A 24,185-nucleotide genomic window follows, 5' to 3' on the forward strand; every position below is an offset into this window, starting at 1 on the left:
CCTTCGAAAACCTTTCAGCTGTTATCAATCATTTGTTTTCATTGGCCAAGTATGACTGCCGTAAAATGAGCGTATTCACTAGCCCACCACCTAAAAAGCATTAAGCATTCATTTACAGAATGAACGAACGAGCACGTTTGCTTTGGTTCTTGAAATAGAATTCCCTCGTGTAAGTATATTTTCTTTATTTACAAAGTATTAGGCTTATTTTACATGACTGCGCGCGCTTACAGTCCCGGCATCACGAAGCAGGAGTTCCTGACCCTGTAGCGCCCGAGGATGCCCAGTTCCGGCCATAAAAGTGCAAGCTGGGTAGAATGTTTGGTGCTTGGATTTCGGAGGTGCTAGTGGGGCAGATAAGGACCGCTTCCTGGTGTCTGGGGGAAGGAGAAGCGCCCCCGCCCCCCGTTCGGAACGCTCTCCATCTCCAGTCCCTCAGAGGAAGTCGTGGCGAAGAAGCTGCTTCCAGGCCCCGCGCGCGCCTCTCCAGGTGCCCGTCCCGCTCCCGCGGCGCCTTCGTCCGGGAGGCTCTTCGCGGCGGCCGGACCCGGCCGACTTCCCTTCCAGCCGAGGCGCCTCCTTCCGCTCAGCGCCGCGCGGCTCCGTTCGGGACGTGTCCGCGCCTCCGCGACCACCGGAGCCACTTCGGGGCGATGCTGGGGCCGCCGGTGAGTGCGCGGCGCAGCGGCCGCGTCTCGGTCCCCGGGCGCCGCCGCCCTCCGTCCCGGGCCGCCTCGTGGGGCCCGCGCGCCCAGGACACGCGGGGGCCGCCGAGGGGCCCGGGCGCCGTCATAGGCACTCGCAGCCCGCGGCGCAGCAGCCCGGCCGGCACACGCACACGCGCACCGCGCACCCGCGGCCCACGCGGACCCCTGCTCGGGGCGGCGGCGGCGGGGGGCGAGCGGGCCGCCTCGGGGGAGGGCCCCGGGGTGCCCGCGGGCGGCGCGCGGGCGGGGAGGGCGCGCGGGGGCCGGCGTGGTCAGCACCCATCCTCCGGGCGGGGGCGCGGGGCGGGGGGCGCGGGGCGGGGCCCCGGGGGCGGGGGCGCGGGGCGGGGCGCGGGCCCCTCCTCCGCGCGGCGCTGAGCGCGGCCTGTCCCGCAGGTCTGGGCGCTGGTGGCCGGCGTCCTGCTGGCGCTGTCGCCGGGCCGGGCGGAGGGCGCCCCGAGGGCGGGCCGGCGGCCGGCGCGGGCGCGGGGCTGCGCGGACCGGCCCGAGGAGCTTCTGGAGCAGCTGTACGGGCGACTGGCGGCCGGCGTGCTCGGCGCCTTCCACCACACGCTGCAGCTGGGCCCGCGCGAGCAGGCGCGCAACGCCAGCTGCCCGGCCGGGGGCAGGCCCGCCGACCGCCGCTTCCGGCCGCCCACCAACCTGCGCAGCGTGTCTCCCTGGGCCTACAGGTGAGCGGGCGCGCCGGGGGGCGCGGGGGGCGCCGGACCTGCAGCGGCTCCTTCCCGCAGAGGCCGGGCAGCTCCCTCCGAGGGACCCGCGTCCTCCGTTCACCTTTCCGGTCTTTCCGACGCCCCAGTTTCTTGAGCACCTGTACCTTGTCAGGTACGTGGTTAAGAGGGGTCTACGCGGCCGAGCCCGGGGAGCCTTCGTTGATTGTTAGAGGACTCTGCGCAGGAGGCCTGTGCGGGGTCTGACGTGGGGTCTTGCGGACGTTTCTCGGGCGCCTGTGCTGGTCCAGGTGCTGCTGGCCTTCGACCCTCCGAGCTCGTCAAGCCTGTGGTCGACAGGAGGGGGGGTGGCGGTCATTGGGAGCAGACGAGGCGGGACGTGATTGGACACGAGGCGTTAAGTGTGCGGTGGTTTAAGCGGGGGGAGGGGGAGGACGGAGGGGCATCGAGCACGCTGGAGAACGGGCGTCATTCCGGGGTCGCTCGGGGGAGAGGTTATCTCGCAGGAAAGCAGCGGCGTGCAGACAGGGCACAGTGTGGTCAGAGTGTCTTCAGCGCACGTATGGCCGTCCGCTTCTTTCCCTGCTGTCGCTGCGGAGTGTCACCGTCCCGAGGGGCTCTCAGGCTGGAGAAGGTGGGATCCTTCACTGCCACAGCCTCGGGAAAGGGACGGGGTGACCCGGAGGAAAGGGAGGGAGGAGCTCAGGCCGGGGCGGGGGGCGGGGGGGAGCGGGGGACGGGGAGCGCAGGCCTGGGTTTGCCCTTAGCAGTGTTGGAAGGTTGACATTTATCCTTGAGGGTGTTTTTTCGTTCGAGGAAGCCATACAGCCACTCGTGTTTCGAGAAGCTGTCCCTGAGGGGGGAATACTGGACACACGCAGCTAGGATGGTGGAGGAGGTGAGACCAGGACCAATTTGAATGGCACTGCTTAAAGGAAAAGGGACAGGATTTAGTGGAGGATGGTTCCGTGTGGGACGGAGGGGCCCACAGCGTCCCAGTCCCCACGGTGTGCTGTGCGGGGACGTGCGAAGACCTCCCCCGCCTGCCATGGCGCCCAGCCCCCTCCGCCCCGCGTGCTGGCTCTTCCCACCAGCGGCTGGTGCCCTCGGGACACACCTGCCAGCCATTCACGCTGGTGCTTCGTCTCCGCCTTTTCCTCTTTCTCCCCACCAATCCCAGGGCCCCAAAGGGTGGGTTATTGTCCCGCCCCTCTCTCTCTAGCCTCATGTCACACACTTGATGTGCGAGGTGGCATCGCGGAAAAACAGACTACACTCTCCTCCCAGGCCAGGCCTTGGCCCGTGGACCACGAGGACCACGAGGCAGCAGGGAGACTGTTAACTCAGGACCTCCTGTTGGGCGCGTCTGCCACGCGTCTGGCTTGGGTTGTGGACGCATTTTAGCAACAGGACGAGGAAGCAGGCTCCTTGGAGGAAACGAATTTAGTGCTGGGCTGCTGAGTTCGGTCCCTGAGAGCACGCGGGCGGAGGTGTGGTCTCGCGAGAGGTCGGGGCTGGAGCGCAGACCAGGAGTTGTCAGCCCGAGAGCTCCCCGTGGTGGAGTTGAGCTGCCCTTGCACGTTGCTGGCACTGACGCCTGTGTCTCCCCAGGAAAGACCCCAGAGTGGAGGGAGCAGGGCGCGGCCTGGGCAGGTAGCTGTCAGGAAGGAACCCAGCATCGCGTGGTTCTGCTTGGGGAGCCTTTGCCCCTCGCGGGCCTGGGCCAGGAGCTACGCCTGCGTCGTTTTTGAGACATTTCGAGCTTCGTGAGGTTGCCCCTCAGTGAGCACGGGGAGGCCCAGTGGCTCCACGCTCTGCGGGAAGGATGGTTTCCAGTATGGGCACGGGCCGGGACTGCAGGTGGCTGGCCGCTGAAGCCGGCCCTGCCTGGTGCTGCCGGCAGACCCCGACCTGCGCCTTGACCTCGGATCACCTCCCCACCTCCCGAGTTTCTGGGAAGATTAGATAAAGCAATACACGTGGCACCCCAGAGCCTCTTCTAAGCGGTGTGCTTAGATGTTACTGCCGGGCGGGATCGCGGGCGGAAGAGTGGCCTGACCTGTGCTGTGTCAGCTCAGACTCAGAAGTGCTGTTTAAGGCTACAAACAGAGAACTCTTAAAGATGGATAGGGAAATGGACTGCATGTCAAACCTGAAAGCCACAGAAAGGATCACTTCAGCTGGGCAAGCTAGGCTTTAAAATAGAAATTTGGAGTATAAGGTGGCTTTCCGTATCTTTAGGGGAGAGATGGATCATTCGATAAATAGCGTTGGGACTGGGTAAGCAGCTGAAAGGATACAATTGGATCTCACTCGTGTATGGAAATAAGTTCCCAATGACTCAGACTTAAACGTGAAAAGTAAAACCACAAACACACATAAAAACGCAGTCAATTATATTTATACTCTTGAGTGGAGAAGGCCTATTTTGTAGCTCACAGGCCCCCAAAGTCATTAAAGAGGAGCTTGATAAATTTAATTACATAATTATCTGCCATTTCTTCTTGGCAAAATTGGAAAAAAATACAAGGCTAAACTTGCAACCCATGTGACAAAGGGCTTGTTTCATGAAGAGCTCCTACAAACCAAGAAAAAGACCCAGTGAATTGGTATAGGTGATCTTATTTACAAAGCAGAAATAGAGACACAGGTGTAGTGAGCAAAGCGTATGGATACCAAGGGGGGAAGAGGGGGTGGGATGAATTGGGAGATTGGGATTGACATATACACACTATAGATACTATGTATAAAACAGATAAGTAATGAGAACCTACTGTATAGTGTAGGGAACTCTACTCGGTGCTCTGTGGTGACCTAAATGGGAAGGAAATCCAAAAGGGATATATGTATATGTATAGCTGATTCACATTGCTATACAGTGGAAACTAGCAACATTGTAAAGCAACTGTACTCCAATAAAAGTTAAAAAAAAAAAAAAGACCCAATGAAAGGAAGACAGAGGCCGTGGTCAGTCCTCATGGAGGGAAGTCACATGACCCCAACTCTGAAAGGAGGACAGACTTCGCCCTCAGGCGTATTAAAACTGTACTGGGGGGCTTCCCTGGTGGCGCAGTGGTTGAGAGTCCGCCTGCCGATGCAGGGGACGTGGGTTCATGCCCCCGTCCGGGAAGATCCCACATGCCACGGAGCGGCTGGGCCCGTGAGCCATGGCCGCTGAGCCTGTGCATCCGGAGCCTGTGCTGCACAACGGGAGAGGCCACAACAGTGAGAGGCCCGCGTACCGAAAACAAAAAACAAAACTGTACTGGGACTTCCCTGGTGGTCCAGTGGTTAAGACTCCACGCTCTTAATGCAGGAGGCCTGGCTTCGGTCCCTGGTTGGGGAACTAGATCCTGCATGCCGCAACGAAGATCTGAGTGCTGGAACTAAGACCCCGTGCAGCCAACTAAATAAATATTAACGGGGCTTCCCTGGTGGCGCAGTGGTTAAGAATCTGCCTGCCAATGCAGGGCACAGGGGTTCGAGCCCTGGTCCGGGAAGATCCACATGCCGCGGAGCAACTAAGCCCGTGTGTCACAACTACTAAAGCCCACGCGCCTAGAGCCCGTGCTCCGCAACAGGAGAAGCCACGGCAATGAAGAGTAGCCCCCGCTCGCCGCAACCAGAGAAAGCCTGCGCAGCAACAGAGACCCAACGCAGCCAAAAGGAAAAAGAAAAAACAAAGCCAACTCTTCTTAAAAACAAGAAACTCACTGTGCTGAGAGAGGTGTTTTGGTGGGAGTGCCCGTCCAGCCGAGCTGGCATGGTGTGAGGGGAAGGCTCTCCCTGTACTTGGGGGTGTGACTGGTACAGCTTTTATGCAGTTAGGGATTAACTAGGACAATTTCAAATCCCTATTTGCCCCTCCCCCTTCCCTCTCCCCAGTGGTAACCAACCACTAGTTTGTTCTCTGTGTCAGTCTGTTTCTGTTTTGTTATATTCTTTTTTCTGATTCCACGTACAAATGACAACATGGTATTTGTCTTTCTCTGTCTGAATTATTTCACTAAGCATAATACCCTCCAGGTCCATCCACAATGCTGCAAGTGGCAAAATTTCATTCTTTTTCTATGGCTAATATTCTATGGCTAGTATGTACGTCTTCTTTATCCATTTGTCTGTTGATGGACACTTAGATTGCTTCCATATCTTGGCTAGTGTAAAAAATGCTGCAGTGAACGTTGGGGTGCATGTATCTTTTCGAATTAGTGTTTTCATTTTTTTTTTTTTTTGGATACATACCCAGGAGTGGAATTGCTGGATCATATGGTAGTTCTATTTTTGTTTTTTCTTGAGGAATCCTCACACTGTTCTCCACAGTGGCTGCACCAATTTACATTCCCAACAGTGCACAAAGGTTCCCTTTTCTCCACATCCCTGCCAACATTTGTTATTTGTGTTCTTTTTGATGATAGCCATTCTGACAGGTATGAGGTGATATCTCATTGTGGTTCTGATTTGCATTTCTCTGATTAGCATTGTTGAGCATCTTTTCATGTGCCTTTTGGTCATCTGTATATCTTCTTTGGAAAAATGTCTATTCAAGTCTTCTGCCCATTTTTTAATTGTTTTTTTTTTGTTTGTTTTTTGATATTGTGTTGTATGAGCTGTTTATGTATTTTGGATGGTAACCCCTTATTGGTCATAACACTTGCAAATATTTTCTTCCATTCAGTAGATTGTCTTTCGTCAGTAGTTTCCTTTGCTGTGCAAAAGCTTTTAAATTTGTTTATTTTTGCTTTTGTTTCCTTTGCCTTAGGAAACAGATTGAAAGCAATATTGCTACAATTTATGTCAGAGTGTTCTGGTTATGTTTTCCTCTAGGACTTTTTTTTTTTTTTTTTTGCTGTATGCGGGCCTCTCACTGTTGTGGCCTCTCCCATTGCGGAGCACAGGCTCTGTGGCCATGGCTCACGGGCCCAGCCGCTCTGCGGCATGTGGGATCTTCTCGGACCGGGGCACGAACCCATGTCCCCTGCATCAGCAGGCGGACTCTCAACCACTGCGCCACCAGGGAAGCCCTCCTCTAGGACTTTTATGGTGTCTGATCTTACGTTTAGGTCTTTAATCCATTTGAGTTTACTTTTGTATATGTTGTTAGAGAATGTTCTAATTTCATTCTTTTACATGTAGCTGTCCAGTTTTCCAAACACCACTTATTGAAGAGACTGTCATTTCTCCACTATGTATTCTTGCCTCCTTTGTCATAGATTAATTGCCCATAAGTGTGTGTGTTTATTTCTGGGCTCTCTGTTCGGTTCCAGTGATCTGTGTGTCTGTTTTTGTGGCAGTACCATACTATTTTGATTACTGTAGCATTGTAGTATAGTTTGAACTCAGGGAGTGTGATTCTTCCAGCTCTGTTCTTCTTTCTCAAGATTGGCTTGACTATTCAGGGTCTTCTGTGTTTCCATTCAAATTTTAAAATTATTTGTTCCAGTTCTGTGAAAAATGTCATCAGTGTTTTGATAAGGATTGCTTTGAATCTGTAGATTGCCTTGGGTAGTATGGTCATTTTGACAGTATAAATCCTTCTAGTCAATTAACACAGTGTATCTTTCCATCTGTGTCATCTTCAATTTCTTTCATCAGTGTCTTATAGTTCTCTGAGTACAGGTCTTCTACCTCCTTAGATTTATTCCTAAGTATTCTTTTTGATGATATGGTAAATGGGATTGTTTCCTTAATTTCCATTTCTCCCAGTTCATTGTTAGTGTATAGAAATGCAATATATTTCTGTGTATTTATTTTGTATCTTGCAACTTTACTGAATTCACTGATGAGCTCTAGTAGTCTTCTGGTGGTGTCTTTAGGATTTTATGCGTATAGCATCATGTCAGCTACAAACAGTGAAAGTTTTACTTCTTCTTTTCCAGTTTGGATCCCTTTTATTTCTTGTCTGATTGCTGTGGCTAGGACTTACAATATTATGTGGAATAAAAGTGGTGAGAGTGGGCGTCCTTGTCTTCTTTCTGATCTTAGAGTAAATGCTTTCAGCTTTTCAGCATTGAGTGTGATGTTAGCTGTGGGCTTATCATATATGGCCTTCGTTATGTTGAGGTATGTTTCCTCTATACCCACTACTGGAGAGTTTTTATCAGAAATGGATGTTGAATTTTGTCAAAAGCTTCTCCTGAATCTATTGAGATGATCGTAATGGTTTTTATTCTTCAATTTGTTAGTGTGGTGTATCCCAATGATTGATTTATGGATGTTGAAAAATCCTTGCGTCCCTGGGATAAATCCCACTTGATCATGGTGTATGGTCCTTTTAATGTATTGTTGGAATCAATGTGCTAATGTCTTGTTGGAGATTTTTGCATCTGTGTTCATCAGTGATATTGGCCTGTAGTTTTCTATTTTGTGTGATATCTTTGTCTGGTTTTGGTATCATAGCATGAGTTCAGATGCATTCTTTCCTCTCTGATTTTTTGGAATAGTTTTAGAAGGATAGGAATCAACTCTTCAACTCTTCTCTAAATGTTTAGTAGAATTCACCCATGAAGCCATCTGGTTCTGGACTTCTGTTTGTTGGGAGTTTTTTTCTTTTTTTTTTTTTCCAATTACTGATTCAGTTTGATTACTGGTAATTGCTTTGTTCATATTTTCTATTTCTTCCTGGTTCAGTCTTGGGAGATTGTACACTTCTAGGAATTTGTACATTTCTTCTAGGTTGTCCATTTTATTGGCATGCAGTTGTTTATAGTAATCTCTTATGATCCTTTGTATTTCTGTGGTATCAGTTGTAACTTCTCCTTTCTCATTTTTGGTTTTATTGATTTGGACCCTCTCTCTTTTTTCTTGATGAGTCTGGATAAAGGTTTATCAACTTTGTTTATCTTTTCAAAGAACCAGCACTTAGTTTCATTGATCTTCTTATTCGTTTTGTTTTGTCTGTATTTCATTTATTTCTGCTCTGATCTTTATGGTATCTTTCCTTCTACTAACTTTGGGTTTTGTTTGTTCTTTTTCTAGTTCCTTTAGGTGTAAGGTTAGGTTATTTATCTGAGATTTTTCTTTTTTCCTGAGTGTGTATCGCTGTAAACTTCCCTCTTAGAACTGGTTTAAAAAAAATTTTTTTTTAATTGAACCATAGCTTATTTACAATTTTGTGTTAGTTTCTGGTGTAGAGCAAAGTGATTCAGTTATGTATATACACACATATATGTATATATATTCTTTTTCATATTCTTTTCCATCATGGTTTATTACAGGATACTGAATATAGTTCCCCGTGCTATACAGTATGGCCTTGTTTATCCATTTTATATATTGTAGTTTGTATCTGCTAATCCCAAACTCCTAATTAATCCTCCTCCCCTTCCCCTTTGGTAACCACAAGTTTGTTTTCTATGTCTGTGAGTCTGTTTCTGTTTTGTAAATAAGTTCATTTCTACCATATTTTAGATTCCACATGTAAGTGATATCGTATGATATTTGTCTTTCTCTTTCTGACTTCACTTAGTATGATTATCTCTAGGTCCATCCATGTTGCTGCAAATGGCATTATTTCATTCTTTTATGGCTGATATTCTATTGTGTATATATATCACACCTTTTTTTTTTTTTTTTTTGTGGTACGCGGGTCTCTCACTGTTGTGGCCTCTCCCGTTGCGCAGCACAGGCTCCGGACGCGCAGGCTCAGCGGCCATGGCTCACGGGCCCAACTGCTCTGTGGCATGTGGGATCTTCCCGGACCGGGGCACGAACCCGTGTCCCCTGCATCGGCAGGCGGACTCTCAACCACTGCGCCACCAGGGAAGCCCCTATATCACACCTTCTTGATCCATTTATCTGTTGATGGACATCTGTGTTGCTTCCATGTCTTGGGTATTTAGAATAGTGCTTCTGTGAACACTGGGGTGCATGTATCTTTTAGAATTAGGGTTCTCATCTTTTTAAAAAAATGTTTATCTATTTGGTTGCACCTGGTCTTAGTTGCGGCAGTCAGGCTCCTTAGTTGCAGCTCACCAGCTCCTTAGTTGTGGCTTGCGATCTCCTTAGTTGTGGCAGGAGGGCTCCTTAGTTGTGGCATGTGAACTCTCAGTTGTAGCATGCATGTGGGATCTAGTCCCCTGACCAGGGATCAAACCCGGGCCCCCTGCATTGAGAGTGCGGAGTCTTATCCACTGTGCCACCAGGCAAGTCCCTAGAGTTTTCATCTTTTTCAGTTATGTGCCCAGGAGAGGGATTGCAGGATCATATGGTAACTCTATTTTTAGCTTTCTGAGGAACCTCCATACTGTTTTCCATAGTGGCTGCACTAATTTACATTCCCACCAATGGTGTAGGAGCGTTCCCTTTTCTCCATACACTCTCCAGCATTTATTGTTTGTAGACCTTTTTAAAAAATTTTTATTTTATTTATTTATTTTTTGGCTGCATTGGCTCTTCATTGCTGTGTGCGGGCTTTCTCTAGTTGTGGTGAGCCGGGGCTACTCTTCACTGCAGTGCACAGGCTTCTCATTGCGGTGGCTTCTCTTGTTGCAGAGCACGGGCTCTAGGCGTGCAGACTCAGTAGTTGTGGCGCACAGGCTTGGTTGCTCCGCAGCATGTGGGATCTTCTCGGACCAGGGCTCAAACCCGTGTCCCCTGCATTGGCAGGTGGATTCTTAACCACTGCGCCACCAGGTAAGTTCGCATGTATCTTTTTGAATTATGTTTTCTTCTGGATATATGCCCAGGAGTGGGATTGTGGGAGCATATGGTAGCTCTGTTTTTAGTTTTTTAAGGAACCTCCATACTGTTTTCCATAGTGGCTGCACCAATTTACATTCCCACCAATGGTGTAGGAGCGTTCCCTTTTCTCCACACACACTCTGGCATTTATAGTTCTTTTTTTTAATTCTTTTTAAAAAATTAGTTTTTATTTTTGGCTGCATCGGGTCTTTGTTGCGGCATGCGTGATCTTTCCTCGCAGTGTGTGAGCTACTCTCTAGTGGCGCACAGCCTTCTCTCTAGTTGTAGTGTGTGAGTTTTCTCTTCTCTAGTTGTGGTGCGCAGGTTCCAGAGTGCGTGGGCTCTGTAGTTTGTGGCATGAGGGCTCTTGAGTTGAGGCATGCATGCTCAGTAGTTGTGGCGCACGGGCTTAGTTGCCCCATGGCATATGGGATCTTAGTTCCCCGACCAGGGATTGAACCCATGTTCCCTGCATTGCAGGACAGATTCTTTACCACTGGACCACCAGGGAAGTCCCGCATTTGTTGTTCGTAGACTTTTGGATGATGGCCATTCTGACTGGTGTGAGGTGAAACCTCATTGTAGTTTTGATTTGCACTTCTCTAATAATTAGTCATGTTGAGCATCTTTTTATGTGCTTTTTGGCCACCTGTATGTCTTCTTTGGAGAAATGTCTATTTAGGTCTTCTCATTTTTTGATTGGATTCCTTGGTTTTTTTGATATTGAGCTACAGTGTTGTATATTTTGGAGATTAATCCCTTGTTGGTTGCATCATTTGCAAATATTTTCTCCCATTCTGTGGGTTGTCTTTTCATTTTGTTTATGGTTTCTTTTGCTGTGCAAAGCTTTTAAGTTTAATTAGGTCCCATTTGTTTATTTCTGTTTTTATTTCCATTTCTCTAGGAGGTGGATTCAAAAAGACATTGCTGAGATTTATGTCAAAGAGTGTTCTGCCTGTGTTTTCCTGTAAGAGTTTTATAGTATCCAGTCTTACATTTGGGTCTTTAATCCATTTTGAGTTTATTTTTGTGTATGGTGTTAGAGAATGTTCTAATTTCATCCTTTTACATGTAGCTGTCCAGTTTTCCCAGCACCCCTTATTGAAGAGACTGTCTTTTCGCCATTGTACATTCTTGCCTCCTTTGTGGTAGATTGGCCATAGATGCGTGGGTTTATTTCTGGGTTTTCTATCCTGTTCCATTGAGCTATATTTCTGGTTTTTTTTGCCAGTACCGTACTGCTTTGGTTACTGTGGCTTTGTAGTATAGTCTGAAGTCAGGGCGCCTGATTCCTCCAGCTCTGTTGTTCTTTCTTAAGATTGCTTTGGCTCTTTAGGATCTTTTGTGTTTCCATATGAATTAATATTTTTTTGTTCTAGTTCTATGAAAAATGCCATTGGTAATTTGATAGGGATTCCATTGAATCTGCAGATTGCTTTGGGTAGTATGGTCACTTGAACAATATTGATTCTTCCAATCCAAGAACATATCTCTCCACCTGTTTGTGTCACTACACTTTCTTTCATCAGCATCTTATAGTTTTCAGACTACAGGTCTTTTGCCTCCTTAGGTAGATTTATTCCTAGGTATTTTATTCTTTTTGATGCAATGGTAGATGGGATTGTTTCCTTAATTTCTGTTTCTGATATTTTATTGTTAGTATATAGGAATGCAACAGATTTCTGTGTATTAATTTTGTATCCTAGAACTTTACCAAATTCATTGATGAGTCTAGTAGTTTTCTGGTAGTGTCTTTAGGATTTTCTATGCACAGTATCATGCTCCTATGTATACGCTCTGCCACTACTACCCGTCTCCATCTCATTGTGCTTCCTTCTTTATATCTTTAGTTGTAGAACATCTTTTCTGGTAGTTTCTGGTCTTTTTTTTATTTGGTAGTTGCTCTGTAAATATTTGTCATTTTGGTGAGCTTGGGGGTCTTCCTGCTCCACCATCATGGCCAAGCTCCAAGAAAGGGGCCGAAACATCTTAACTTTAAAGTGGAAAGAAGGGAAATTTACCAACCGCGAGGAAAGAGCAGACACTAAAGAAACCGAGCTTCAGCGGGTCACGACAGCCGTCGATTTCCCAAGAGTCTTGGCTCCAAGGGAACTGTTTGCTCTCGCCGGTTGTGGGCTCCCGGCAGAGGCCTTACTTGCCTTCACGGAGGTCAGAGCCCCCGGGAGCCACGGCCTGGGGACACAAGGAACTGGGTGGGGAGAGCCAGGACCCAGGTCCAGACCGCTCTGGTTCCCCTGGCTGTGCTCCCCACATATGGGCTGTTAGAAAAGCAACATTCAGCCTCCAGAATATAAAAATATTTTCTCACTTACTTTGTGTCATCGTGTTTGTTTCTCTTAAGCTTTAGAAACAAAGACGACAAAAATAAAATCAATGTGATTGCTCAGTAAGTTTTTTAAAGTCACATTGACACAGTAAGAAACATATTGTAGGAGTACTGAGATTTATTACAGTTTAAAGATACACATTGACACCCCGAAGATACACACCCACCAACACTCCACGTAACTTGTTTACATTTCTCAATTTTGGGTCTTAGTCTAAAGGTAGCTTTTCTCTAGGATGTGAATAATGCACAACAATTTATTTTTAGGCTTTGCTACTTTTCTTTATAAATTCCTCCTGGGAATTTAAGCAACTACACCTATGTTTATTTTGCAATAGACAACTCCATGGGTCACAATAGCAGCAAGGGAATAAATGGAAAGAAAAAGAAACAGGACAGGGAGGTCGAGGGACCTAACGGGAGGGGCAGGGGGGCCACCCGCTTGTCGGCACATCGGCCCTTTACGGGTGAGCCTGCACTGGGGGTACCAGCAGGGGCGCTGGCCAGGTGTTAGGAAGCGTCAGGAAAGTGGAATCTTCGCACGGAGAACCGAGGTTGGCTCTGCTCTGTGGCCGGGACTCTCAGCAGGGGACTCTGGGAGCAGGGCGGCAGCAGCGACAGCTCCCAGCTCGTGGCGGGGGGAAGGTCACCACTGTCACTGGCCGGGCCAGCGAGATGCCCGCGGCGATGACCTACACGTTCCCACGAGCCGGTGGGTGGATATCTAGCCACGCTAGTTTCAGGAGGGCTGAAACAGGAAGGGCGGTTCTGCTCGCCCCTCCTCCGACCCTGAGTCCGCCACGCCACCCCCGAGCGTCGCCTCCGCGCCCCTTCCCCAACAAGTGTCGCCCAGTTGTCCAATCCACTGTGCGAGGCGGTGCTGTGGACATCGCTTTTTCTTCATTATGCTGTCCTTCAAATTGTAAAAGAATGTTAATTAGAGAAAGTACAGAGGTGAGAAGCATCATGTTAGAGAAGGTCCGCCCCCTTTCTAATGTTCCCGCTTGTTTCTCTCGTGCGCCTCCTCCCCCCGGGTGCACGGTCAGACTGTGTCCCGGCACCGAGAGCCCAGGTCCCCACAGACAGGAGCCGCGGCTCCCAGGGAGGTGGCCGGCAGGGGGCAGCACCGGCCAACCCACCCGCCCGCCGGCCCCGGTCATCTTTGAACCTGGGGAGACCTTGCTTCTGTCTGTTTTCCGTTGGCAAGTTCACTGACGCCTGGCGCCGGGCTTCGTTATTCTAATGATTTAGAAGCAAAGCCTTTCTGCCTTCCCGGGTTTCTCAGTACAGGTGTCGTGTCCTCTCTGTTAAGAAGGGCAGGGAGGGAGGAAAGGACGGAGGCAGTCGACTGCCATTGGGGGTGGGGCTCCAGTGACAGCACAGGACATTGGGCTCGGGAGGGGACATCGTCAGACTCCGTGGTAGAGAAGGAGAAACTCATCATTTAAAGCAGCTTGGTAGGAAATGGTGGTATTTCTCCCCCCAAATATTTTTATTTATAAGTGACTTTAATTGGTCCACGTCCTGCACGATCTTTTTCTCTGAGCTGCTCAGCACACAGCGGGCTGGGCTGCGGCCACCAGCGTTCCAGAGTAAGAAATAGAAGCGTTGTCGGGAGCGCCGTCGTGGGGTGACGGTCTCTCCTGAAAATAGGCCGTTCGTTTTGCTTTGAAGGTTGTCTTCTCTGACTGCTGGGTCTTGTTCTACGTAAGATGAGTGAATATTCCATCCCGTCGTCCCCTGAATAAAACGTCTGTGTCCTTCACGCGGGTGGAAGGATTGGGTGGCGAGCACGCCTGCCGCGTGCTCTTGGCCTCGGTCTTGTGGAAACGACACACGAGGCTTGAAGGAGGGCAGTGGGTGCCTGGCTCCCGCGGTCAAGGGGAAAATGACCTTCCAAAATGCTCCCAGGATGAGGCGCAGCGTCTGGGCTCGTGTTCCGTGTGGATTATTCCTCACACCGCGCACGAGGTGCTTGGCCCGCCCGCCCCAAGGACGGACGCAGCGGACGTGGCTCTAACGCCAGGTTCTGCGGCTTCCCTGGACAGAGAGTCCAGGCCGCCGTGGCAGGAGCTCTGTTTTTCCTCTGAAGAGATTCTTCCCAGCTGCCCGGAATGTGTGGCATCTGCCCTGAGGGCGAAAAGGGCCCTAGAGAAGCTCTGGCTCATTCGTTCCCTGGTTCCCTTTCTCTGTTCCCTCAGCAGGGCTTTTGTCCTGAATCGTCTTCCAGATTCTTTCCAAGTGTCTCTGCTCTTCCCTGAGCTCCCAGGTGGTCAGGTCTTGCATGGAATCAGCGGGTCACCCTTTTCCAATGGCCCCGTGGTGGTAGGGCTGAGCCCCTGGGGGCCTCGGGCCCCTCGTGCGGGGCTGACCCTTGGGGGGTGGGCCGGGCCTTCCAGGCTCCGCGGGGACCAGCCTGGCGGCAGAGGAGCCGGTGGGTCTGCATCGGCCTCCCTGGCTTGGGGTCAGGGCTGTCCGAGGCCAGGCTGAGGATCGCAGCTCGGTGGCCTCGGCCCAGGGTCACTGACCCCTGGACGTCCTCGCCGGCATAGGGCCAGGTGCGCCCGCGGGGACGGCCTCAGGGTCCATGCGGTCAGGTCCCTCTGCCTCCCAGCTGGTCCCATGTCCTCTTCCCCAGGGACACACACTCAGGTTCTCGTCGGGTGGGGCCGTGTTCGGGGCTTACTGGCAGCCGTGGCGAAAGCCCGTCCGGCTCGACCGGAGCAACAGGAGGGCCGGCGGCGCCGCACGGGGGGCTGCTGTCTCCTGTCCCTGCGCCCCAGGTGGTCAGACCCGTTGGCACAGGGAACCACAGACCTGCCTCAGTGCCCTGTGGTCTCTCAGACCCGGGCCCAGTGGCCTCCCCCGGGGCTGGTCAGGACTGTCCAGGGGGCTTTTAGACCTGGCCCGGCCCAGCCCTGCGCCCCCCTGAGCTCCACAGCCCTGGGGAGGGGACAGCATCCCAGCAGGGAGCAAGCCAGTCGCAGCGCTGCTGTCCATGCTGGCTCAGCAGTGACCTTGTGGGCTAATTAGACTCCTTGGCATGGGCGTCCAGCGGGAGGGTCCTGAGATGGGGGCTGGGGGGATGGGGAAGTGCCCCGGTTGTGTGCAGTCACCCCCTCGGAGGTGCTGGGGGGCTTCTGTCTGGGGCTCCCAGACACGAGCCAGGCGGTCACTTGGCAGCCAGCGGGCTGAGCTCCTGAGTGTGGAGGGAAGTGTGGGAATCCGGGGTTGAACAGGCCCCATGCCACACGGTTCTGAAAACCACAGTTTGGAAACCTTGTTTCTGCCTTAATTGCCCACGTCCAGGAGAAACAGCGCTTGGGAAAAGACACTGTCCCCCTCAGCTTCCCCGAGGGCCGCCCGATGTCCTCCCATTACCAGCGTCTTGAAGGCGGGTAGAGCAAAGCCCTTCCTGTTCTTCCTCGCAGCTGTTTAGACTGCTCTGGGCCCTTTTCTCTCTGTACGAGTTTTAGGATCCGCCTGCCAAGTCCTAAGAGAAGTCTACGAGAATTGCACTGACTTCATAAATTACTTCGGGGAGAGTCTCTGATATCTTAGAAACTCGGGATTACAGGCATCTCTTCTAAGCAGAAAACGTTGATAAAAATATCACTTTATTAGTCCTGCCATCAAGAAGGTGGAGGAAGCAGCCCGCCCATCAAATCCATCCCATGCACTTTGCAGAGAACCAGCAGGGGCGATGACTCGTCCAGTGTCACTGGTTGGTAACCAGGTTGGACCAAAATTGTAGGTTCAGGACACTGACTCCAGGCCACCCCTTTAAGAAAGTCTGTTTTGACCTTGGGATCTGGGGACCCCGGACTGTTGAGGCCACTTGGTTCCATCCGTTGCTTCTGGGCGGAGGGGCCTTTCCCCACTTCTTCCTGGCTTTGGGGCCTGGGGTCTTGGGATTGCTGTGAAAGAAGTGATCACACAGCCTCTGCTGTTTGAAATTAAACTCATTTGTGTTTTGCAAAGAGGGAGGATGGGTTTATGCATAAACACGGTGGCGGCTCTGCCGGTGACCTGCTGCACTCCTCGGGGAACTGCCTCGAATTGTTTCCTACCCTGTCCAGGGCCCGAGCGGCTCTTTTTCTGGCCCTGCCGTCACTCACATTCCTCTGGGCTCGGTTTCCATCCCTTCTCCTCACGTCCTTTGTTCCTGGATTAAGCTGGGCCAGCTGTCGCTCCCTGCGGCCAAGCTTCGCACGTGGGGTCCCTGCAGAGGGGACCTGGCCTCGCTCCTGCATGTTCCCTCTGGCTGGGCGCGCGCGGTGGCAGCAGAAGCGGGAAGGCTGAGGCAGTGGGCGCTGGGGGCCATTCGACCGCGTGTCCTTGCGGGGCGACAGAGGATCCCTGCTGGCAGCTTTCTTTACCCCGAAAGCACCCCTGAGGATTTTCCCAGAATCTCAGGGCAGGGGGGTGGGGTGACGGGCCTGCGTCTGTCCCATGTCCCGAGGCTTCTGGACTTTGCTCCTGAGCCCCACGCCCCGTCGTGGTCCCCGCCGGCCCCCCCACCTGCAGTGCTGGGTGTCGGGTGGGATGGACGCGTTGCACCCCGTCCCGTGGGAGCACATTTCTATCCTGAGAGAAACGCCGGCCATGACTGCTGAGCCATCCATGTTCCCATCCCAGGTGGGGTGGGCAGGGGTCCCATGGTCACAGTGCCTTGGCCAGAGGTGTCCCTGTGACAGTGGAAACTTCAGTCCCTCGGGCCAGCTGGCGGGAGTCGGGGGGGTATTTTTAGTCGGATGAGGCTTCTGACCCGTCACCACATCCAGGCGGCCATCAGGTCCACCTACAAAACTAGCACGTGACACGGGGACTGTCACCTGTGTAGAAAGAGAAACCCCAGTTGTTTGAAAGGAATCTTTACGCCCTCAGGTTGGGGCCTCCCTCCCACACCCGATTCTGTCCCATGGCTGCGTCCACACAGCCGTCTACACTGCCGTCGGCACGAGCTTCCTGTTGTCAGCCTGAACCTGTCTGCGTCTCACAGCCCCTTGTGGCTTCCGGGACCCGTAACTCCAGGCTCTCTGCTCTGGGCTCAGGGGTCCTGCCACGTCGCAGATTCCTTCGCAAGTCCCTGCCCCACCGCACACACGCGTGTAGACACACACACGCGCGCGCGCGCGCGCGCCACTTCCCCTGGCTCCCTCCCCCACTACCTGCGAGCCCAGCCCTCTGGCCTCACCTCACCCCTGGGCCTCCCCTGGGTCCCACGCGCGGGTGTGTCCGACCCCTGGCTGCGCGGCGGAAGCTTGAAAATCGAGGCTCACTGCTGACCTGCCGAGACAGGTTCAGAGGCACACGGTCACTCTGTGTGTGTGTGTGTGTGTGTGTGTGTGTGTGTGTGTGTGTGTGTGTGTACACACACAAGTTTGGTACTTTCTCTAAAAGGTAAAGACTCTTTGTTAAACAAAACCACAATACCATTGAACACACCTAAAATTGAATACTTCCTTCATATCTTCAAATAGTCCAGTTTAGATTTTCTTGATTGTCTCGTATTTGTAAAACTTAAAGTTTTTTCTTTTATTACTTAATTCTTTGCTTTGAAATTTAAACGTAACAGGAAAATTTGTGAAATTAGTACAAGGAAATCCCTGTACCCTTTACCCAGACTGCCCAAATGTCAGCATCACAGCTCAGCAAAGTTACCAAGATGAGGCGCTGTGTGGATACGGCGCCATATTCTGAACTGTGACCTTCAGAGGGTTCCTACTCGTGCCTCTTCCCTGCCCCAGGGTCCAGCCTCTGCAGCTCAGGGCCCTTCAGTCTGTGACAGTCCCTCAGTCCTTTGTCTCTCGTGGCTGTGACACTTCCCATTGTTTTGTCCAATGTCCCTAAGGGTTTGATACGTTTTTTAAGCAACCATATGGTTTCTCATCCAAATGAAAACACTTGGGAATTGGGGCTCAACTCCTAGCTGCACCTGGTCGGCTCGTGTAAACCAGGTCAGCGATGCCCCAGTACTTTTATCACTCTGCTCAAGGTGCTCCGTTTTTTAAATTGAGATACAGTTGACATGTTGTTATTAGTTACAGGTGTGCAATATAATGATTCAATATCTGCATATATGGCAAAATGATCACAGTAAATCTAGTTAACGTCCATCACCACACAGTTATACATCTTTTGTGCATGATGAGAAATTTTAAGATATACTCTCTTAGCAACTCTCGAATATGCTATATTGTTTTTTTATACGTCTTTATTGGAGTATAATTGCTTCACAATGCTGTGTTAGTTTCTGCTGTATAACAAAGTGAATCAGCCATATGCATACACATGTCCCCATATCTGCTCCCTCTTGTGCCTCCCTCCCACCCTCCCTATCCCACCCCTCTAGGTGGTCACAAAGCCCCGAGCTGATCTCCCTGTGCTATGCAGCTGCTTCCCACTAGCTGTCTATTTTACATTTGGTAGTGTATATACGTCCATGCCACTCTCTCACTTTGTCCCAGTGTACCTTTCCCCCTCCCCATGTCCTCAAGTCCATTCTCTATGTCTGCGTCTTTATTCCTGTCCTGCCCCTAGGTTCATCAGAACCTTCTTTGTTTTTCAAGATTCCATATATATGCATTAGCATACGGTATTTGTTTTTCTCTTTCTGACTTCACTCTGTAGGACAGACTCTAGGTCCATCCACCTCACTACAGATAACTCAATTTCGTTTCTTTTTATGGCTGAGTAATATCCCATTGTATATATATGCCACATCTTCTTTATCCATTCATCTTTCAATGGACACTTAGGTTGTTTCCATGTCTTGGCTGTTCTAATAATGCTGTGATAATAATGCAGTGATCATACGTCTTTTCAAGTTAGTGTTTTTGTTTCCTTGGATAAATACCCAGCAGTGAAACTGCTGTATTATTTAGTAATTCTATTCTTAATTTTTTTTGAGGATTCTCCATATTATTTTCCAGTGTCTGCACCAACTTATGTTCCCACCAACAGTACACAAGAGTTTCCTTTTTCTCCTCATCTTCACCAACTTATTTCTTGTCTTTGGGTGGGGGGGGCGGGCGTGTTGTGTCTTCGTTGCTGCGCACGGACTTTCTCTAGTTGCAGCGAGCAGGGGCTACTCTTCATTGTGGTACACAGGCCTCTCGTTGCAGAGTACGGGCTCCAGGTGTGTGGGCTTCAGTAGTTGTGGCTCATGGGTTTTAGAGCGCAGGCTCAGTAGTTGTGGCCCATGGGCATTGTTGCTCCGCGGCATGTGGGATCTTCCCGGGCCAGGGCTCGAACCCGTGTCCCCTGCATTGGCAGGTGGATTCTTAACCACTGCGCCACCAGGGAAGTCCTCTTGTCTTTTTGATAATAGCTATTGTGACAGATGTGAGGTGCTTTTGATTTGCGTTTCTCTAATAATGAGCGATGTTTGAGCATCTTTTCATGTGCCTATTGGACATTTATATGCCTTCTTTGGAAAAATGTCTATTCAGGTCTTGAGCCCATTTTTTAATCAGATTGTTCTTCTGGTATTGAGTTATATGAGTTCTTTGTATTTTGGATATTAACCCCTTATCAGATATATGCTTTGCAAATACTTTCTGCCATTCAGTGGGTTGCCTTTTCGTTTTGTTGATGATTTCTCAAGGCTCTTTTAATATTTAGGTTCCCCTGCCTCTTTTTTCCCTCTTGGAATGAAACCTCTGTTGAGTTTCTTTTATTTGGTATCTATACACTTATGTGAATGATCTCACTTAACTCCTATTCATATCTAATAATTTAAAAATCTCCGTCTCCAGCCAAGATCTCTCTTGGGCTCCAGACCGGCTTCCACTCTAGTCTGAGGGACCTAAAATTCCGTCTGACGGGGTCACTTCTCTTTAACATCCTTCCTCTTGCCTTCAGGGTCAGATCCAAATTCCTGTTAGGAACTGGAGGCCCCCCCCGGAGGCCCCCCCAGATGGCTCCAGCCCCAGCTCTTGGTTCTTCTCCTGTGCTGCAGCTCCTATAACTGACGTGGTCCCTCACATCTAGGCTTTGACCTCTGCCCTAAATGCCCTTTCTCCTTCTTCATCTGGATGAATCCACCCAGGTTCCACTTTACCAGGAAGCCTCCTCTGCTGTGATGGCCCGCTTTAGCTCTTTGTTTCTTTGTATATTTATCCCCTGAGAGGGTGAGTCCTTGGATGGTAGATTATTATAGTATTTCATCTATATTCCTACTGCCTGAAACACCACTGGCCCTTAGGTGTTTGTTGAATGAATGTTGAATGTGATTGCAGACATTATAAATTCCTTTTCCTTCAATGTAAGTTAGGGTCTAATCTTGACCTAAGGGTCTGGAGGACAGGAAGCTGAGGAGTCCAGACTCACCACCACCCTCTTACCGTCTACTGAACTCTTCCTCTATGCAGGCGCTGTGGTGGGCTTGTTAGAGCATGAGAGTGAGTCCAGATACAGTCCTTACCCTTCCCTCCCAGGGGAAGACGTGGAAAATGTGCAGTTCTGTCTGAGAGGCCCAAGGTGTTATGAGAATATGGGGAAAGAAGAGGTTAAATCTGACGAAGGAAATGTGAAAACTCTGTAAGATAATGACTTGCAGTGGACCTTAAAACATGGCAAGTCTGCGCTGAGTTGAGATTGGTCTGGGGGGAGAGTTCATCTTGAGCCAAAGCTTAGCCGTGGCCCCTGCCAGGCGTCCCGCTCTGGGGGCAGGTGTCGGGCACGCCGACGGCTGGGAAGGTATGTGGGCGAGGGGCAGGTCGCGGAGGCCTCTGAAGGCGAAGCCGAGGAGCTGGGGTTTTTCCTGACATGGCCGCCCCTGTCCGACAGGGGATGTGGGGGGGCCTGTGCCCCGGGAGGGGGTGGGAATGAGGCATTATGGGGGTGGAAAAGCTGGAAAAGTAAAGTTCTTCCAGAGGCAGCACGGAGGGAAAAGCGATGAGACGCTTATAAAAGATTTTCACCTCCTTGTGGTCATGCGGGCCGGATGGCGTTGCTGTGGGTCTCCGTGTCCCGGGGGCAGGCAGGTGCCTTCGCAGGCCGGCCCCGCTGCCCTCCTCCTGGCGCACAGATTTCCAGGGCCCCTCCTTGCACAGCAGTGAGAAGGGAGTCAGAGCCAGGCCTCCCTGCCCCCCCCGTTGCTATCCTCCTGGTCACCCCGACTTCTCCCCTGACCTCATCCCCACAACCACATGGTGGCCAAGGACTCAGAAATGTCCCTCTGGGCTCTGGGCTGCTCAGGGGCAGGGTGGTGTGGTCCCTGAGTTTAAGCACCACCCTCCGTCTGGTCGCATCCTGAGGCCCGCCCCTCCCCTACCCTCCCCACCGGCCTCCTCCCTCCCTCGGGCCCAGCTCGGGCCCAGGCCTGACCCCACCTCAGTTCTTTCCTGCTGTGTAAGTGGCACGCAGTTGGTGTCAAGCGTGAAGATACCGTTCCTGAGGCTGTCCACAGGCCATGGGCAGTTGGCCCGGTTGACGCGGCCTCCAGTCCCCCACGCTTGACAGCTGGTCAGGTTCTGCCTCCCGGCCCAGTTTGCCCAGTTCACCCTTCGCGTGCCTTCCCGCCTCTGCGCTTTCGTTAACTGGTTGTCAGAAGGTCCTTCTCATCTGGAAACTTCTTAGCTTGGCTGGTGCCCTGCAGTCCTGCACGGTGAGGGCCGAGGGACACTAGTCCACAGAAGTTGCGTGTGAGGGACAAGCAGCTTCTGGAAGCCTGGCCACGCCCTCCCCACGGAGCCCAGGTCCCAGGGGTGGGCACGCTTGGGCACATCTTGCTTGGCTCGTTTCCTTCCTAGGCTCCCCTCGGGCCAGCGCTCGGGGGCCTTCCCGGGCGTGGTGCTAGTGGACGTATGGATGCGTGTCCCTTGAGAGGTCAGGTCACGGCTGTGACTCAGACTTCAGCGTCACAAGGACCCAGCTCCAAAAGTAAAAAGGCAGATGAACAGAAATGAGAGTTTGGGGTCTTGGCGATCCCACGAGGTGGGGCAAGCGTCCCCATACAAGGGGACGTTAGGGAGGAGCCCTGGGTTCCATCAGTGACCTCCTGGTTTCAGGGAGGCGAGGGCAGGGTCCAGCCAGCAGCCACAGGATCGTCCTGGGTGCCGACACTTGGGTCTTGGCATCTGGCCAGAAAGCAGGGAGACCTGGAGGAACACGGAAGTGGTCCAGTTTAAGGCATCCTTCACTTCCCACCTGTCCTGGGCAGCCAGTCCTTCCTGCCCGCCCCCCACCGCCTGCTGTGACTCGGCCCCTTTCCCACACGCGGGAGGGAGGGCACGTGGACCCTGATGGACAGTGGGATGCAGGGTCTCCTGGACAGGTGTGTCTGGCAGCCGCCTCTGCTTGAGGCTCTGTCAGCGGCGGGGAGGCCAGGGTCGGCCCGGCCTGGGCCCGTGGGGTGGTGAGGGCCCAGAGCAGGGTGGCTGGGGGCGTCTCATGGAGCACGCGGGCTGTGTGGTGTACACTGTCCTGCGGGCACTGGTGCAGAGTCTGAGCGTTTTCAGGGAACGTGGCGGCCGTCAACCGTCTTCACTTTAATACAGTGAAGGCCAGGGGCTGCTCGGCTTCAGCCCCTCGCGTAGTCAGTGACCCCAGCCCCACCGGCCCAGAAGCCAAGCCCTCAGGGCCCGTCCTCTCCCTGCAGGATCTCCTACGACCCCGGCCGCTTCCCCAGGTACCTGCCCGAGGCCTACTGCCTGTGCCGGGGCTGCCTGACCGGGCCGCGCGGGGAGGAGGATGTGCGGCTGCGCAGCGCCCCAGTGCTCGTGCCCGCGGTGGTCCTGCGCCGGACCCCGGCCTGCGCGGGCGGCCGCGCCGTCTATACTGAGGAGTACGTCACCATCCCCGTGGGCTGCACCTGCGTGCCCGGGCCAGACAAGGATGCAGACGGCGCCAACTCCAGCCTGGACAAGCCGGCCCGGCCCTGAGCACCCATCCCCAATCTGGGGACCCCGAGGCCCCGAGGAAACTCGGACGGAGCACCCAGCGCTGGACTGGACTGGACTGCACTGTGTGTGAGCCTGACCTCCTGCATCCCCCAGGCTTCCTCTTGGGCAGGAGCGCAGGGCGGTGAAAGGTGGCAGGAACCAACCACGTGGCAGCCCTGCGTGGGCGGCCCAAGGCTGGGGCCACCACAGGTGACCCGCTTTGCCAGAGTTCGTTGAGGCTCCCGGCCACCGGCCCCTTGCAACCACGGGTGCAAGGACCGCTGGGAGGGGACAGAGCCTCGAGGACAAACGCTTACCACCTTTTTTAAAAAAAGTAGAATATATACCTTCTTGTTTATTCAGGATTTTCAGTAGGGGCAGAAACTTTTTATATTAGCCATTTTGAGCAAGTATATTAAAAACATTTTACTTGACATGTAAACATTTTATAAACATTGTTTTCACTTCCTCGGCAGGAGTTTTTAGAAGCACAGCCTCTAGCCCGCCCTGTGGCCTGGGTCCCTGAACCCCGCCTGTTGCCGACGGTCACCAGTGGACATGGCTGCCTAGGACCTGCCCTCCCTCTGGGAGGCTCAGCTCGCCCCAGAATCTCACACTTGTAAGGTTTATACAATTAGAAATTTTTTTCACTTGCAGACTTACGATTCCCAGAAATCAGGAGTGGAGTCCTCTTCTACGACCGCAACGTGAGCTAAACCTTTACTCTTTTCTTTAGGCCTAAGTCTGTCCCTGAACACAATTTACTTGTAAAAGCAAAGTTCTTTAAAATCCTTAAAACAATTGTAGGGGAAGGGCATGCTGGCTGTGCATTTCTCTCTGGGCTCCACTAATTTTCAGAGGAAACAGTGGT

General features: G+C 52.0%; 1 protein-coding gene across 1 annotated transcript; it reads left to right on the plus strand.

The window, feature by feature from the left end:
- Positions 1-117: 117 nt before the first annotated feature.
- Positions 118-24,050, plus strand: IL17D (interleukin 17D). Its single transcript, XM_060128681.1, has 3 exons — positions 118-668; positions 1,104-1,399; positions 23,032-24,050. The coding sequence occupies exons 1-3, from the start codon at positions 318-320 to the stop codon at positions 23,312-23,314; spliced, it is 930 nt and encodes a 309-aa protein (XP_059984664.1). The 5' UTR covers positions 118-317; the 3' UTR covers positions 23,315-24,050.
- The last annotated feature ends 135 nt before the right edge of the window (positions 24,051-24,185 follow it).

The sequence above is a fragment of the Lagenorhynchus albirostris genome, chromosome 18 (assembly GCF_949774975.1).
Source record: "Lagenorhynchus albirostris chromosome 18, mLagAlb1.1, whole genome shotgun sequence".
Classification (NCBI taxonomy): Eukaryota; Metazoa; Chordata; class Mammalia; order Artiodactyla; family Delphinidae; genus Lagenorhynchus; species Lagenorhynchus albirostris.